General features: G+C 34.8%; 1 protein-coding gene across 1 annotated transcript in view; it reads right to left on the bottom strand.

Moving 5' to 3' along the window:
* LRP1B (LDL receptor related protein 1B) overlaps nucleotides 1-15357 on the bottom strand; it is a 587356-nt gene that overhangs the window by 191118 nt on the left and 380881 nt on the right. The window contains exons 32-34 of the mRNA XM_059820081.1: nucleotides 9784-9924; nucleotides 7491-7616; nucleotides 5451-5582 (exon numbers count right to left, since the gene is read on the bottom strand). Of these exons, the coding sequence (XP_059676064.1) occupies nucleotides 5451-5582; nucleotides 7491-7616; nucleotides 9784-9924 (399 nt within the window). The remainder of the gene's footprint in view (nucleotides 1-5450; nucleotides 5583-7490; nucleotides 7617-9783; nucleotides 9925-15357) is intronic.

The raw sequence follows: 15357 nt of genomic DNA, 5'->3' as shown, positions 1-15357 counted from the left end.
CAGCTGTCTTCCCTGCCATTCTGCTGCAGTTGGCTGTCTGTAAGGCAGAAGAGAAGGACCACTATGTAGTCTTAGAGCATAAATCTTTTTTCATCGACCATTTAAACTTGTTGGCCAGGCTCAGAATTTCTAGTGGCCAAAGCACAGACATGCACTCCCCTCTGTTGCCACTAAGTACTCTTGATAAATAGATGGAGCAAACAAAGCGATGACATCCCTCAAGCAGAATTCTCTGTATTTCCATTGACAGAGCTCCGAGTTAACAACACAGCCATGCTGCAACCCACATTCTGGTCTCAAAGTCATCAGCTGGGGACTGCCTGACTGAGCTATTTTCTCTAGGAAAGACATTGCTCAGAGGTAAATAATATTTTTTCCTTCTTTATTTTTTCATACTTTATATAGCTGCTTTTAATTCCATAAGAGTGTGTGTGCATATATATATATTTCTATATACAAATATATGCATATTACATATATGCATTTTATATACAGAGAGACATAAAAATAATAAAAGAAACAAAATTTACACAGATAAATGTCAATTCCAAGACCAAACCAGTTCAGTATGCTCAAGAATCCTAGCCACACCACCCCTTATTTTGGCAAATTATATTTGGAAGAAATGGCATACAATAAAATAAATGACAAATTCTGACTTCGAGTATCCCAAACTTATAATTTGATTATCACATACTGGAGCCATGTATTCTGCTACTTATTTTAAATGAGTATGAAAATTACACACATCTTAATACTAGCTGCACATACATTCAACAGTAAAATACTAATCTATGACTGTGTGCAGGTGGTATACCAAATACCCTTCAGTGGAATATGAGAGATAAAGAATTACTGCAAAGTCTTATCTGAAAGTACATAGTTAAAAAAATAAAAATCTGTCTATTATGTTTACCAGCCGGATAACACATTCTACAAGTGAAATTTATGTATTTCATATTCCAGTTTATCTCCATAAAAATAAACCACTTTGTATTCATACTACAACCATTTAAGTCAGCCACGTGAGCAATAACCCATGTAAAAGCTTAGAAACTCAGTTATAAGAACACAGACATCTCTGTGGTTTCACTTCCATGACTAAATCTTAACGTATACAGCACAACTGACTTTGTAGTGCTGTCTTCCCACATTAAAGACTTAAATGACTATTTCTTAAAACAGTATTTTTTCAGTAATCCAAAAATTCAAACAGCTGAATTACCTGGCTTTGCTTGCAGGTAATCACATGTTAAAGAGCTAAAACCAATTAAAAAAATCATATTTCTCTTTACAATACATCATTACACACAACAACCATTAAAAGTCTACCTAAATTACTAATTTATTTTCTGTAAAATACAGTATTTTGTGACACAGCTTTGTTTTGTTAATGATCAACATTTTTCCTTAATACACACTATACCTGACCTGAGTTTAAACAGGTAGAAAGCAACTAATGGTTATGTACATGTACAAAAAAGGATGGTGAGGACATACAAAATAATAGATATGTACAGATGTAACTTCAGAGATATAAAAATACTTCCCAATAGTAAAAGGAAAACACATTTTCAAGACAAATATTACAGGAAATACTATTTTAACATCAGTCAAATTGGATTATTGTTTAGTTGGTAGTGTTCCTGTAAAATGACCAGAATTTTTAAGCAGAATTAATCTGTTCTACAAACAAAAATTATGGAAGTAGTTTTGGGACTGGAACTAATTGGGGAAACTCAAGTAATATTTGCTGTGTTGGAGTAAGTTAACAAAGCATATGCAGTTCACTGCTGCTAGAAAGTGTCCTTAAAAGTAAATGCTAAGAGCTTGAGTATGCAAAGATAATAATTACCCAACCACACAGTGATATTAAACCTCAGCTAACGCATAATTTCCTTAAAATTCTCATATTCTTTTACAGTCCTACATGTTACTTTTGTATTCTGAATTAAATCTTCATTAAACATAGCTGTACAGTGCGTTGACTATGAAATTTTGATGTAATTGTTCAAAGATGCCCCAAGGCAAAAAAAAGACAGACCTATTTTTTTCTGAAGTACTGATAAAGGTTATTTATTCACAGCAATGCAAAACTTTTCGGTCACTATGTTCTATACATTACATTGGAGAATATTTTTTTGATTTTCAGTTACTTCATGACAGCTTCAGAAAAGAAAAAAACTATACACTCATGCTCTACGGTGTGAAAATATCTACGGAATTAGTTTTCATTAAGCACCTCGAATACTGTGTTCAGTTTTGGGCCCCTCACTACAAGAAAGACATTGAGGTGCTGGAGCGTGTCCAGAGAAGGGTGACGAAGCTGGTGAGGGGTCTGGAACACAAGTCTTATGAGAAGCGGCTGAGGGAGCTGGGGTTTAGCCTGGAGAAGAGGAGGCTGAGGGGAGACCTTATCGCTCTCTACAACTACCTGAAAGGGGGTTGCAGAGAGGTGGGTGTTGGTCTCTTCTCCCAAGTGACTAGTGACAGGACTAGAGGAAATGGCCTCAAGTTGCGCCAGGGGAGGTTCAGGCTAGATATTAGGAAAAAGTTCTTTACTGAGAGAGTAGTGAAGCATTGGAACAGGCTGCCCAGGGAGGTGGTAGAGTCACCCTCCCTGGAGGTATTCAAGGAGCGTGTGGATGTGGCATTGTGAGATGTAGCTTGATGGACATGGTGCTGTGTGGTGTTGGGTGGGTTGGTTTTTGGTGTGTTGTGGCTTGTTGTTGTTGTGTGGTGGTTTTTTTTTTCAGGTTGGACTTGATGATCTTACAGGTCTTTTCCAACCGTAGTGATTCTGTGATTCTGTAATAAAGATCCCTGTGGGTTTCAAATACAGATAATACTACAACATTTGCTGAGTTTCAGTTTGCACTCGGATACAGATGCTATGATCCAAATGACAAACCCTTCTCACTTTATGGAGACAGTAATTTTTAGGGGTTCTTTTCTGAGAATAAAGTTCTCCGTATCTCAATAAAACAGCATTCTTTCTCAGCAGGGCTCAACTGCTGAAGACCCATGCCATGCAGAACAAGCTAATAGGAATTCAGATTAAGCAATTGGCCTTTATTTTGATGTAGTCTGTTCACTTATAAAAGTGGATGATGTTTTCACAGATCTGTGTGTCAATGCTGTCTCTGTCAGGTAGCGCTATTAGTATTATAATCGCACAAACCTTTTTTATTTTCCCAATTACTCTGAAAAATAACAGGGCTAGAGATGAAAACTTCCTTCTGCATCTGGTTCCTGAAGTCAGTTCTGGCTTCAGACAGATGGAAAGGTGGCCTATACTCAATCTGGAGCCGTCAGTATCTATCTATTCTGTTGCTGGAATCTGAAGAGAAGAGAATTACTACCTGGAAATGACAGTTGCCACAAAATGGGAAACAAGTGTCTGCAACTTCACACAAAATACTTGTAGAAGCTGCTAAATGGTGAGCATCAGTAACCATGACCTCACATTGACTCCTACAGTCCACAGGCAGCTTACCAGCAAACACTGAAAATTAATTCCATTTAATGCATTAGTACTTTGTCAATAAAAATTCACCATACAAAGTATCTGCTGAATATTACCCCTTTTGCCAAGCCTTGTCACCTTAGTCTGTAAGTGTTCAAAATGCTTATTTCAACAAAGAGGGTAAAATCTATTCTCCTCCCACCTATACACACCTGTACGTACACCACAGATACAAATGCCTAGAGGCACAATGATAGCATGAGTAAGAGGGGGACGGAAAACGGAGACAAAAGTGAGGAAAAATATGTGACACAACACCTCTGGGTTCCCAGCTTCCACTAAGTTCAGCAAAACTCAGTGAGTGATTGGGAAGACTCTGCTTTTCATAGAGGCATAATCTTGCAAATCTTAAGCTGTTTCTGAGATGAACTACTGCAGAACTGGAAGAGGCTCAGCAATAACACTGTATTCTTTCAAAACTATCAACAATATTAACTATTACTGCACCTTTATGGAGGCTTTTTGGCACTAATGAAAACATTCATGTAACCGCTCTGCATTGTTGTACTTCAAAAAGACAGAAATACTACTACTCATTAAGTAGTTTGTGCCCTCTAGGTCAGCAGGAGTTAAGATAGTGCCTCCTGATGAACAGGATCACTTTCTTGGAGACATAGTTCTACCCATCAATTTGAAGACCATCATTCTGCAAATAAACACAATGATCTCATTTCTTAAATACTTAGAATGCCCTTGATGTCACAAATACAGTAGTGTTTCTCTGCCATGCAGATTCTTCTCCAAGCAGACCAAGCCTAAGAACAGAGTACCTCCCACCATGTGAAATAATGATTTCAACAAATGCAAAGCAGATACTAAGGTAAAAAGTATGATGAGCTTCCTGGAATAATGTAAAGAGGAAAAAACAATGGGCATTTGCCTGACATACTTCCCTGTCTTTGGCAGCAGGGAAGAATCAATGCCACTATCTTTAACAATACAGAAATTAAAGGCTACTAGGCTCACACTCAGTTTTATAAATCTATGTCTTAAATAATGCTGGCAACCCCACTCCCCAACAACCTATAAGAAGTCCGTAGGTCAAAGCTACTCTTGTAGTTCTTTAATGAAAATTTAGAAGTATCAAGACATAGGGAGAAAAAAGGCACTTATTTTCTAGCCCTTTCATGTCTGCAAAAAATATTGCTATGTAAAGTAACCATAAATTCCTAATGCCTTTGAAGATATTCAGACACCTTTTAGTACCAGTGGAAGACGTACCCAACTGCTTTTCAGGATCTAATCCTTAATGTCTTTCCACCTTCTTTCACATGTATGCAAAACAGAAACCACCTAATTTCATAGGAAATTTGTGATGCTATCTAAATTAGAAACTGTTTCCTATTTACCCCATGCAGTGGAAAGGTACGCAGTGTACTTAAGATAGGAATGCTTATCTTCAGGCTGTTAAGAGCATCCACTTATAAAAGGAAGAAACAGATATGGAGTTGGCTTGTACACTGCAGTGAAGTGGCTTTTACTGGACAGGAAGAAAACTATCCCACTCAGCTGTCAAAACCATCTGCTAGGTACAATACATCGGACTAAGAAAATTCAGTGGAAAAAATGTCGTGATACGAACAAGCTTTTTTCTGTGAAAAATGAACTAATGAAACCTGCTTTCCTACAGATTTATGACCATTTTCTCTAAAACCATCAGTTTCCTACTCAAGTTCTCAGTGATGTCTCCACTGAAAAACAGCAGCTAGTGTTGCTAGTGCAATCTACATATACATAATATATGGTTTTCTACTCACTATAACTAATACATAGCTAGAGGTTAACACTGTAACACACAATCAGCTTCCAATTCCTTCAAATATAGCTGTAATTATTTAGAAGGTTTGAAAACTGGTTTTATTTCATTTACAAGAATAGTATACAATATTTACCATACATACAATAAACTATACATAATATTTACCTGCATGAAAGTCTATGCCCACAGCAAATGAAGTTCCAGATATGGGCATTAAAGCATCCATTTTATCATTTGGATCAAGAGGAATTCCTCTAATTCCTTCATGAACAGAATACATAACAAATGATTCAATACCTATGGCAAAAATAAAATAGCCAATGAGAGCAGTGGAGACTTTCCCAATTAACAAGACTTGAGGAATTAACATGTGCTAGGCATAGTTTTCCAATACTGCTCCATAGTTTTCCAGAATAACTCCATCTCTTTGAAAAAACATCCATGAATTATTATGGTGTATTTCTAGTTAAATGATAAATGCAGTCTTATAAAGAGAAGGGAATCACTGTTCATTTCAAGCATTACCTTAGAATTAAGTAATTAGCAGTAATGAAAATTAAAACTTAAGAAGAAAATATTTTTGAATTATGAGAAATTTAAGAATATTTTCTGTGCACATCAGAACTTTCTGTACATATCTAGCAAGAGACAATTTTAAAAAGAACTTGTGGAAAGCAGGACTCAAGACTGTAAATTGTCTTTTGAGGCATGGGGTATATCTCACCTCATTTAGTCATGCACACTTCCTTTAGATAATAGAGAGAAATACATAGTTTTAGTGAATAATGCAGTTGATGCATGTTAAATATCTACTTTCATGTTAGATTAATTACACTCCAGATGCACCTATTTCTATTAAGAAGGAAGAAATTCTACTGTGTAGGGATCTTGTTATGCAGTCATTCCCAGTTGAGATGAATCACACCTAATTGTTGACAACCAAAATTAGAACAAATACATTGTTGCCCTAATCTGTTCATATATCAGAACACTTCTAAGTTTAAGGGAAATTATGCAGCGTGACAATATGTAACTTACATTCTTGAAGAATTTTAACTACCATACACAAAAAGTTCATTTTTCTTCCCATCAGTTCTTTGAAAATTTCTTTCTTTGTACAGAGCTAGCTAGTGGAAGACGGTAAAAATGTGGACTAAAAAGTTTTAGATAGAACTACAAAATTTTCTTCTAAGCAAGAAGAAATCTAGCTAGCACATGAAGAGAAATTATAAACAAGTATATATGTGCAGAATAGTACTTGTTAGATTTTCTCCATGAATATTCAGGACAGAATAAATATGGTTTTGACTCATGATTTCTTTTTAATTGAAGGAAAATTTAATCGTAAAAAGCTGTTACGACCTAGAAAGCAGTGTATCTAGACATAAAGGAGGAATATATTTCAAATACACAAGATCCACCAGTTTTACCTTAATCCACTACTGAAAGTTATAAGTATCTGAAGGAGTAATTGTAAAAGTAAAAATTATTATGTTAAAAAAAAAGGAAAAAGGTAAGAACATATCATTGTCACATATGAAAAGCACTGAAGAAGTAGAAAAGCCACATTTATGTTGCTTAATTCTGCTTCCATGTATACTCTACTATTAACTAGATGAGGTAGCAATCCCTCATAGGAATAAATAATATTAAATTTCTACAACTATAAGGTACCTTGACCATAAGGCTGTTTTGTATTATTCAGGCAAAAAAGAATTTGGATGTAAGCTATGCTTTGATTTTTTCCCCACTCAAATAGACAAAAGATTTAAAATTAACAATAACAATTAAAAAAACCCATAAAATCAGGCCTTACTTTATATTAAGGGCAATACCATAAGATGAGATACCCAACCTTTCAGATACTGTAGTCTATAATTTAGTTTAAAGTTAAGGTATTTGACCTTGAAAACAAATATGTACTGCTATTAATGACCGCTCAAATGGTCTGCTTTTCTGCCTACATTTAAAAAAAACCCTAAAAAATATTCCTCTGAGTTTCCACAAAAAGATATGCAGAACTAAATAAAGAAATTAAAAGCTAAATTGAAATTCTGTTCTAACCACAATAGACATTTCTCTGTTTCTGCTTTAATCAAGCATATTAAGTATGGTTATTGAACTTAATAAAGAAAGTTTATTTACTCATTACAGTGTTCCCATAAAACTGAAGTTAGATAAAATAAATATTGAAAGCCATTTTACCTTTGCATGCCATGCGGTTTTTTTGAAGGTTGTAGCCTACTGTACACACACAAGTCCTGGTGGTTTCTGATGTTGGTAAACAAAGCTGGGAACATCCACCATTGTTTAACTGACAGGAATTGCTACCTATAACATGATGGTAGAAGAGACAAGAGGAAACAAACATTTGAACAGTACTATCCTGACTAAAAATTAGTGTTGGCATCAATTTATTAATATTACCAAAAGCAAATTTTGTTCAGCTAACTTCTTTGAAAAACTGAGATACACAAAATATTTCAGGCTATGCTACTATTCATATACTCTTCCATGCATCACTCTCACAGTATTTTATTTGCGCACTTAGAATAGTGGGTTTTTTTCCTCAGAATATTTTTTTTAACTCCGTTATCTGCCTATTTTAAAGTAAAAGCATATGATAAAACTGAAAATACTACATTGTTTGTGAGTAGCAATGCTGAAATCTCACTGACATTAGTCTAGAAGGTGTACCTTCTTTTAGACCATGAGCAAATTATTGATCATATTGTATTCATTCAAATGGTGTATTAACCTCATATCTTCATGAACCACTATTTGTTTAGTATATTTAAGATATGCTCCAATGTGATCTCACAGATCCATGCTCTTACTTCTTAATTAAAACAATATTTACTTTGAAGTAATAGATGAACACTTTTTAGTAAGATTTATAATAAACATTATACACAGTACAATAAACACATCTCAGAAATTTGAAGCTTCATGAAGAAACACTTAAGCCTAGTAAGACATTCAAGGAATTAGTTGATTACAAGTTACCAAGCCCGTATAAATCCGAGAACTACTTGTCACACGTATTGTCACATTCCTAATTTTGAACTAGAATGCATTTCTTCATCTAAAATCATAGATGCATTCTAATGATCCAACCATACAAATGGAAAAGAAAGGTGAGGTTTCAAAGTCTCAGTTATCCTCCGACAAAGGTTGTATACAGAGAAATCTGTAAGTGCCCTCACATCACATTTGCTCTCACATCACTTTGACTTAATTAAACACAAGATGCATACGAAATATACAAAGATTCTTTAAAAAAAAAACATGCAAATGCAAAGCCAGATCCCACCTACAGTGTTTAATTCTTATATCCAAAAACCTTGACATTGCTCTTTCAAAATACAGATCAGCAAGGTGACATTTCACTACACAACTTCAGTGCTCTTGTTATGGTTAAAGTTCAGTAGTACAAAAAGCCAGAACCATTCCTTTTCTTGACTTTTGTACAATGGAAGATGCATATTAATGCTACAGACAGCAGATATTGCTAATATTTGGGCACTCATGAGGCTATCTGTATGTCTCCATGGTAGGGAGTTCAAGCATTTTAAAAAGATAGAAACATTACTGAATGCCTAAATTTTTATTACTTACTGTTCCACCACATTTAATACTAAGGGCAAGACTGGCAAAGCACCATTGGTGTTTCCTACGTTAGGTAAAATGGCAAGTGTTCTCAGAAGTACCCAATATGGAGCTGAATACTCTGAACATAGAGCATTTATTGACCATCAGCTATCAGACAGCTTAGCTCTATCCTGTGTTCTTTTGGAAGCTTCTCCACAAAATTAAATAATTTGTTTCATGTGGATCCCATGCTCATCACTTCCAGTGCAACCATCAACACATTGAAAGCAGCTGGAACCAGAAATAATCTCTTTCTAAAGAATCTCCCAAATGTCTTCATCTCTGATCTTCAAATTCATAAAACTGTGTGCATGACCCCAGATTACACTTTTTCATATTATCTTAGCTCCCACTTAGCCAACTAAGTTTGGCAGTATCAGCAATATTCCCCCATTTTTCTGCTGTCTTACTTTTGATTTATAGTACTGTCACTTCTGTCAATTTAGATGAATTGAACTGTCTTAAAAGAAATAGATAATAAAGAAAATTAATGAATGCTCTCATAATACTTCATTGACTTAAAATGTCAATAATTTGAGATGAAGTTCACAAACTAACTGTTTTTTTTTGACTAAAAATTTTAAACTTAGATTCTCTAAAGGAACTTCAAACTTCACTAGAGTTTAGATTTTGGCAAACATCTGATAAAATATATCCAGCAGACATTCTAAATCAATTATCCTATTATATTCAGTAACTTATTCAATAATAAAATACTTTATGGTATTTTATCACTGAATTACAATGAAATACATACTATTTCGTTCTAGCCACATTTGGAGAGTAACATGGGAACAGATACTATGCAGTCTAAAAGTTGGTTAAACGTGCTTAAAATTTAACATACCTTGCTGTGCTGCTTTATCGTACACTTTCATATGGACAACACCTGAAGTTTTGTTTCGCAGGACAGTTGGGTTTCTTCCATCTTTTTTGTTACAGGTACCGATCTGAGCTAAGTTCTGGTCTGCCCACCAAAGCTTTTTATCTGTAAAATTTTCAAGTTTTAAAAATTAAGAGGATCACTATGAAATTATATATGTTTGAAACTTAAGGTGGGAAAAAGCTTTTGAGATTAATTCTCAGATAAATTTGAAGGAAAATTGCTCAAAGAATAAATAATGTTGGGGTTTTTTTATGTCAGAAACAGAAATTTTGGATTTATAAATTTACTTTTTTCTCTTTAGGTAATAGATTTTCACACATTTTTAAGTGGAAAAACTAAATTATGCCCAATTTATAACTGATAGTTACAAAACCTTATTCATAGTTCATATACTACTACAACACACACTTTGTTCTCTCACTTTGCTATGGCTGTTCATTATATACGTAGGATGACAGGAACTCTGGTTCCAGTTTTTCATTACTTGACTTGGGTGTTCAAATTAGTAAGTATGACAATGACCATAAAAATAATTAAGAATCTTGTTACTGTCTTAAAGAAATTATTGAAATTACCAACTTAAATTGATAGTAACTTTTTCCTCACAATTTACACAAGATTTTAAAAAAACAGAAAAAATGACACATGCTATGCACATATTAGCATTCAACTTCACACCATCCTTGTCAATCCACACATGCAGATTACTTAAATCTTAGTATGTAGGACTTGTCAAAAATTTATTACAGAGAATTCTCACTTGATACACAATTGCAGTATATGCAACATATTTTTCAAGGGCTGGATTTCTGGTGACTTTAGTCATAAAGATTTCACTTAAATTCAGACAGGATTCCAAGTGACATGAGGATAGAAACACTAAGTTTGATCATATTGTTGTGGCCATATTGGTTACTGTGGAATGTAAATTTTCATTAAAAAAGTAATTAAGATACAAATGTCAGTATTACTGGAAAGATAATCTTCATAACAATTTAAACAGTGTATGAAGACAAGCAATTTAAAAGAAATTTCAAGAAACTGAAAGTTGTACATGAGATGTATATTCTGTACTTCATTTCACTTACATCACTTCAGGAAAACGTTACTTTTTGAAGCCCCATTAACATAATTTAAATACCAACACTAGGGATTGCTTTAGTTTTGTTCAGAAATATACAACATTTATCAGTGATATCAGTTTGTCATTTTGAGACTTTGACTCATGACCTGCTGGAACTAATGAAAGAATGTCTTCAGTTAAAGAGCTTGTTAGTCTTTTATTCATCTAACGAAAGCTAGTAAGATGCCTCAGTGTCGATGGTTTATAATTTCTTTAAGGTCATAATCTTTACTACTTGTCCTCAAACCAGTATTGGGGTGGTATTCCTACAAAGTTTTGAATATTTCATGTTTCATGCCATCATTTGATATTGCACAAATGGGGTATAAAATAAGTCACAACAACCACAAAGCAAAAAGAAAAAAAGCAAAGACCGCCTATCAGGAAACAGAGCAAGAAGAAATAATGCAAACAGAAGAAAAGATTATTAAATATACACTTCTGAAAACCTTCACAGCAGCTCTCATAGGAAATTTGTATTCCCTATTGCTAATACTTGGAAGACAGAAGACCTTAAAATGAGGGGAAATCAAAAGAACACTACAAATGCCCTTCGCTCTCTTGGCATTTCTTTATACCCCTATGCATACAAAAGGCCACAGCTATGGCTTACTGTAGCTCTGAAGGATGACATCAAGATCATAGGACTGCTTTCTACAACAGCTACGTCCCACGTGTTTTGATGAAGACGCTCGGGTGACGACAGAAAAGCTCTGTAGTATGGCACTGCTACTCGTAATGGCCATACTGTCAGGGACTACAGTCAAGTGTCATAAATTAGGGGTGCCCAAGGACTGCTTACCCTTATATCACATCTGAGACTATCACAACTTGGGAATCAGGGCACTGAAATCAGCCATGACATGCTTTTGTGACTTGCCATGTGCCAAGAGAGAAAAAACCCCCAACCTTTAAATTTCACATATGCAGGCACCAGCATTACACACTCAAGGTAGGATCATTTGTTTAATGCAAACTAACATATTCTACATAAATATCTTCCATGAGGTACACAGTGACAGTTCAGTCTAGAGGAAAGGAAAGAATGGACTGAAATTGCACAAGTGTATTTCTGAAAGGCAAGCAAACTTTTGTGAGATCCAAAAGAATAATAAATGTAGTAATGATGCTTACTGTCTAATTTTAACAGACTAAACACTTGAGAACTTAAACTTGCTTCCAAAACAAGAACTCAGCTAACTCATAGCGACTGAATGTTCACAGTGAAGAGCTCCTTACCTAACCAATGCCAAGTCCTTCAGCTGTTTCCCTTATAACATATTGTTTTCATTTTTATCATAATTAATTTCAGCCAGCTTGTTCCCATTATTCATGAATCTCAATGGCTGCGTGAAGCAAAGCAAATCAGTCCTTTCCTGTCTGGGTGAGACTGAAACACAGAGCATACCGAACATACAGAAAACACTTAGCCAATGCTAACTCTTACTGTCATCCTTCAGACATTGCATAAAAGCATTATTTCAGTGTAGAACCTCCTGATGTTTCTAGCTGTAGACAAACAAATCCAAATGCAAAGCACTGCCGGCTATTTCTATCAAGTGTAACAGGAACAACAACATCCTGTGTTCGACTTTTCACAGTAGAGGCATGAGATACTTCTGCTAGTTTTTGATAACTATGTAAAACCTTAGGAAAAATCAATGCACAGAGCTAACACAACCTTTGTCAAAATACAGATTTCTTTTTGAAGCGAAACCAAGAACACACATATGCCATGCTTCCTTGAGGAACTCAAAAAGCAACCCATACAAACTCTTGTCTGACTGAGCCCCAATATACTGCAAAATAGCGGAATGATTGACTGGTTGAATCCCTTCAGTTTGCTGGCAGCCAGATGGCCACGCAGCACATGTACGGGCCAGCGTATCACTTCATGTGTAGCTCCAGAGTGGCAACAGCCTGTGCTTTGTTTTGACACAGAGAAGATGGGGAATGGAGTGGAGAGAAAAAAGGGAAATTTAAGGAATACGTGAGGAAAATGGGGTATTGTGATAGCAAATTGTGGAATTGTGAATAGGGGAAGGCTCTGCAAGTGTTTGCAGTAGAGACATCTGTTGTGCAGAAGAGCAGGGGAGAAACTGGGGTGAGGTCTTAGGATGAAAGATGTGGGGTATTGTACTGGAGGTATTATGGAGAGAAGTTATAAAGAGAAGCTGAAGGTACTGTTTTAGTAAGATTCAGGAAACATGAAAGAAGTCTTCAGCAGTTCCGCTTTTGCAGCAGCAACTGCTGATTTGAGGCTACTTCCATAGAAAATCCTAAATTAAAATGCCTAGTTACATAAGGAAATTCTCCTGGCTTTACTCTAGAGAAGAAATTAATTTTCACAAGTGAACAAAATTGCTTGTCATGCTAAAACACATTTTTGATTAAAAAGAAATTACAATCAATAACTAAGAAATCATGAAAAAAAATGAAAAGCAGGCTCTAACTCCCAATGCATCAGAATATAATTTTAAACAGCTTTAACATCAAAGCCAAACTTCAGTGAACTAATGGCCAAACACTGACACAGAAACCATAGCCAATCTTCTGATTTCAAGTTCTTAACATATTAGTCCTCGCTGTCTCTAGAGTACACACAGATGTTCGATGTCCAGGTTGACAAGTTCCACAGTCCATAATAGGTTTCACAGTGTCTGTTTCTCATTTTCTTTGAATGCCAGAGCACCCTACCTCAGTTCTTACTCCCTTCTCAAGACTTAAACAGTATGATGGCCTCCTTCCAACTCATCGTGGGTTATCAGTTTCTCTTGACTTAGTCAAGTCATTCTCCTTAGTGACTGGCTAACATTCTGTAGCTCACCACTTCAGAAAAGAAGTTAAGGATTTTTATGTTACGAATTTAAAATTATACTTCTGAGGATCCACAACCTATAGTTTTCCTATATTCCTATATTATAAAGAAATGTAAGCTGTTTTGTTAGTAAAATTTAATCAACCAAATAAAACGTAGTTCTGGCACTAGCCTTCTAGAAAGTTTCAGTAAAGAAACAAGGTTTCATTGGCCCATCTCTGTTATATTCTCTGAGTTAACAAAATGGTATAAAAATAAGTGCAAGCAACTTCCCTCTGCTCTCAGCCTTTTGGAAAAGTAACCATTTAAAACAAACTGAAATAGCTAACATTTTAATACCATATTACCTCAGACCTAGATTTGACCAATAGTCTCAAGGGCAACACAATGTAGTTATTGTGTGAATGTTAAATTTAACCATGAAAGGGAAAACAACAGAAAAAGGAAAAGAAATTACAGCAGCAATTTGAATTCAACTTTATCTTCAGTTCGTCATACATATTTTTAAACTGCAACAATGTAAATGGCAGGCTATGGACAGTACCACATGCTTAGGTTACTAACAAACTACTGCTTTGCAGTGAGTTAACATTTCACTCATGACTACATTTAAAGTATTAATTACTGCGAAATACAATCTTGCAGCAATGTTCTACAGGAAGAAAAAAAGTACAAGCGCTTCCTTTTTTTCTCCAAATAGTTATGTGTCTTTTAAACATCTTAAATAAACTAATTAAATGAAGCAATTCTGTATAATTCAGAGTTTAACATCATCAGCATTTTCATTTTAGACAGAAAAAGTTATTATTGTAGATGAACCAAAAGTAAAACCCTAGATCGAAAAAAAAAAAATTAAACTTTGGGAACACTGTCTTTCCAACAAATATTGTGTATTAACTTCATTTCTAGTTCATTTTTCTTTTCAGGTAAATGAATTGTTGCCTATGCTGCAGTTTTAATATTTAAATAACTCATAGAGCCAGACAGTTGAGTGTTTCATGATAAAAGCTGCAGATGTGAAAAAATAATTTCCATTGCAGTAACTGTAAAAAATTACTTCACAAAAAAAAAAAGTCTGAAAGTATCAAGGAAAAAAGGTATTTACTCAGTAGTCGTCACAGGTATATGATGAGACAACAGTCTACAGAATGAAAATATTCTGAATATGAAGACTTGGAGACGCAAATGGAACTCTCCAGTGAAACCTGTGTAAAATTTAAAAGAAATCTACCATCCCATGCATCCAAAGGTGCTAGAATTGACTGAGTGAAAAGATCATCCCATGAGATCAATCTGTTAAATTAACAGTAGGTTGCATATGACGATTCTTTTATCAGACCATCCTTAGAAAAAGAAACTCCTGTGCTCAATTTTGATGGTGTGAATTATAACAAAAAGTCAGATGCAAGGTAAGAATAGAAAAGTAACTATGTGATATAATCCATTAGTGAAATCATGGGAGTTTTACTACTTTTTCTTTTTTCCCTGTGACATTATGACCCACAATAATGAATTACCTATCCTAAAGGTTTAGGCTAACTTTTTCAATAAAATGATTTTTTGTGAAGTGATTTCAGTCTTCAAAACCTTTATT

The sequence above is a fragment of the Gavia stellata genome, chromosome 8 (assembly GCF_030936135.1).
Source record: "Gavia stellata isolate bGavSte3 chromosome 8, bGavSte3.hap2, whole genome shotgun sequence".
Taxonomy (NCBI): Eukaryota; Metazoa; Chordata; class Aves; order Gaviiformes; family Gaviidae; genus Gavia; species Gavia stellata.
Note: the sequence above shows the minus strand (reverse complement) of the source record. Positions and strands in the feature narration are given on the sequence as shown.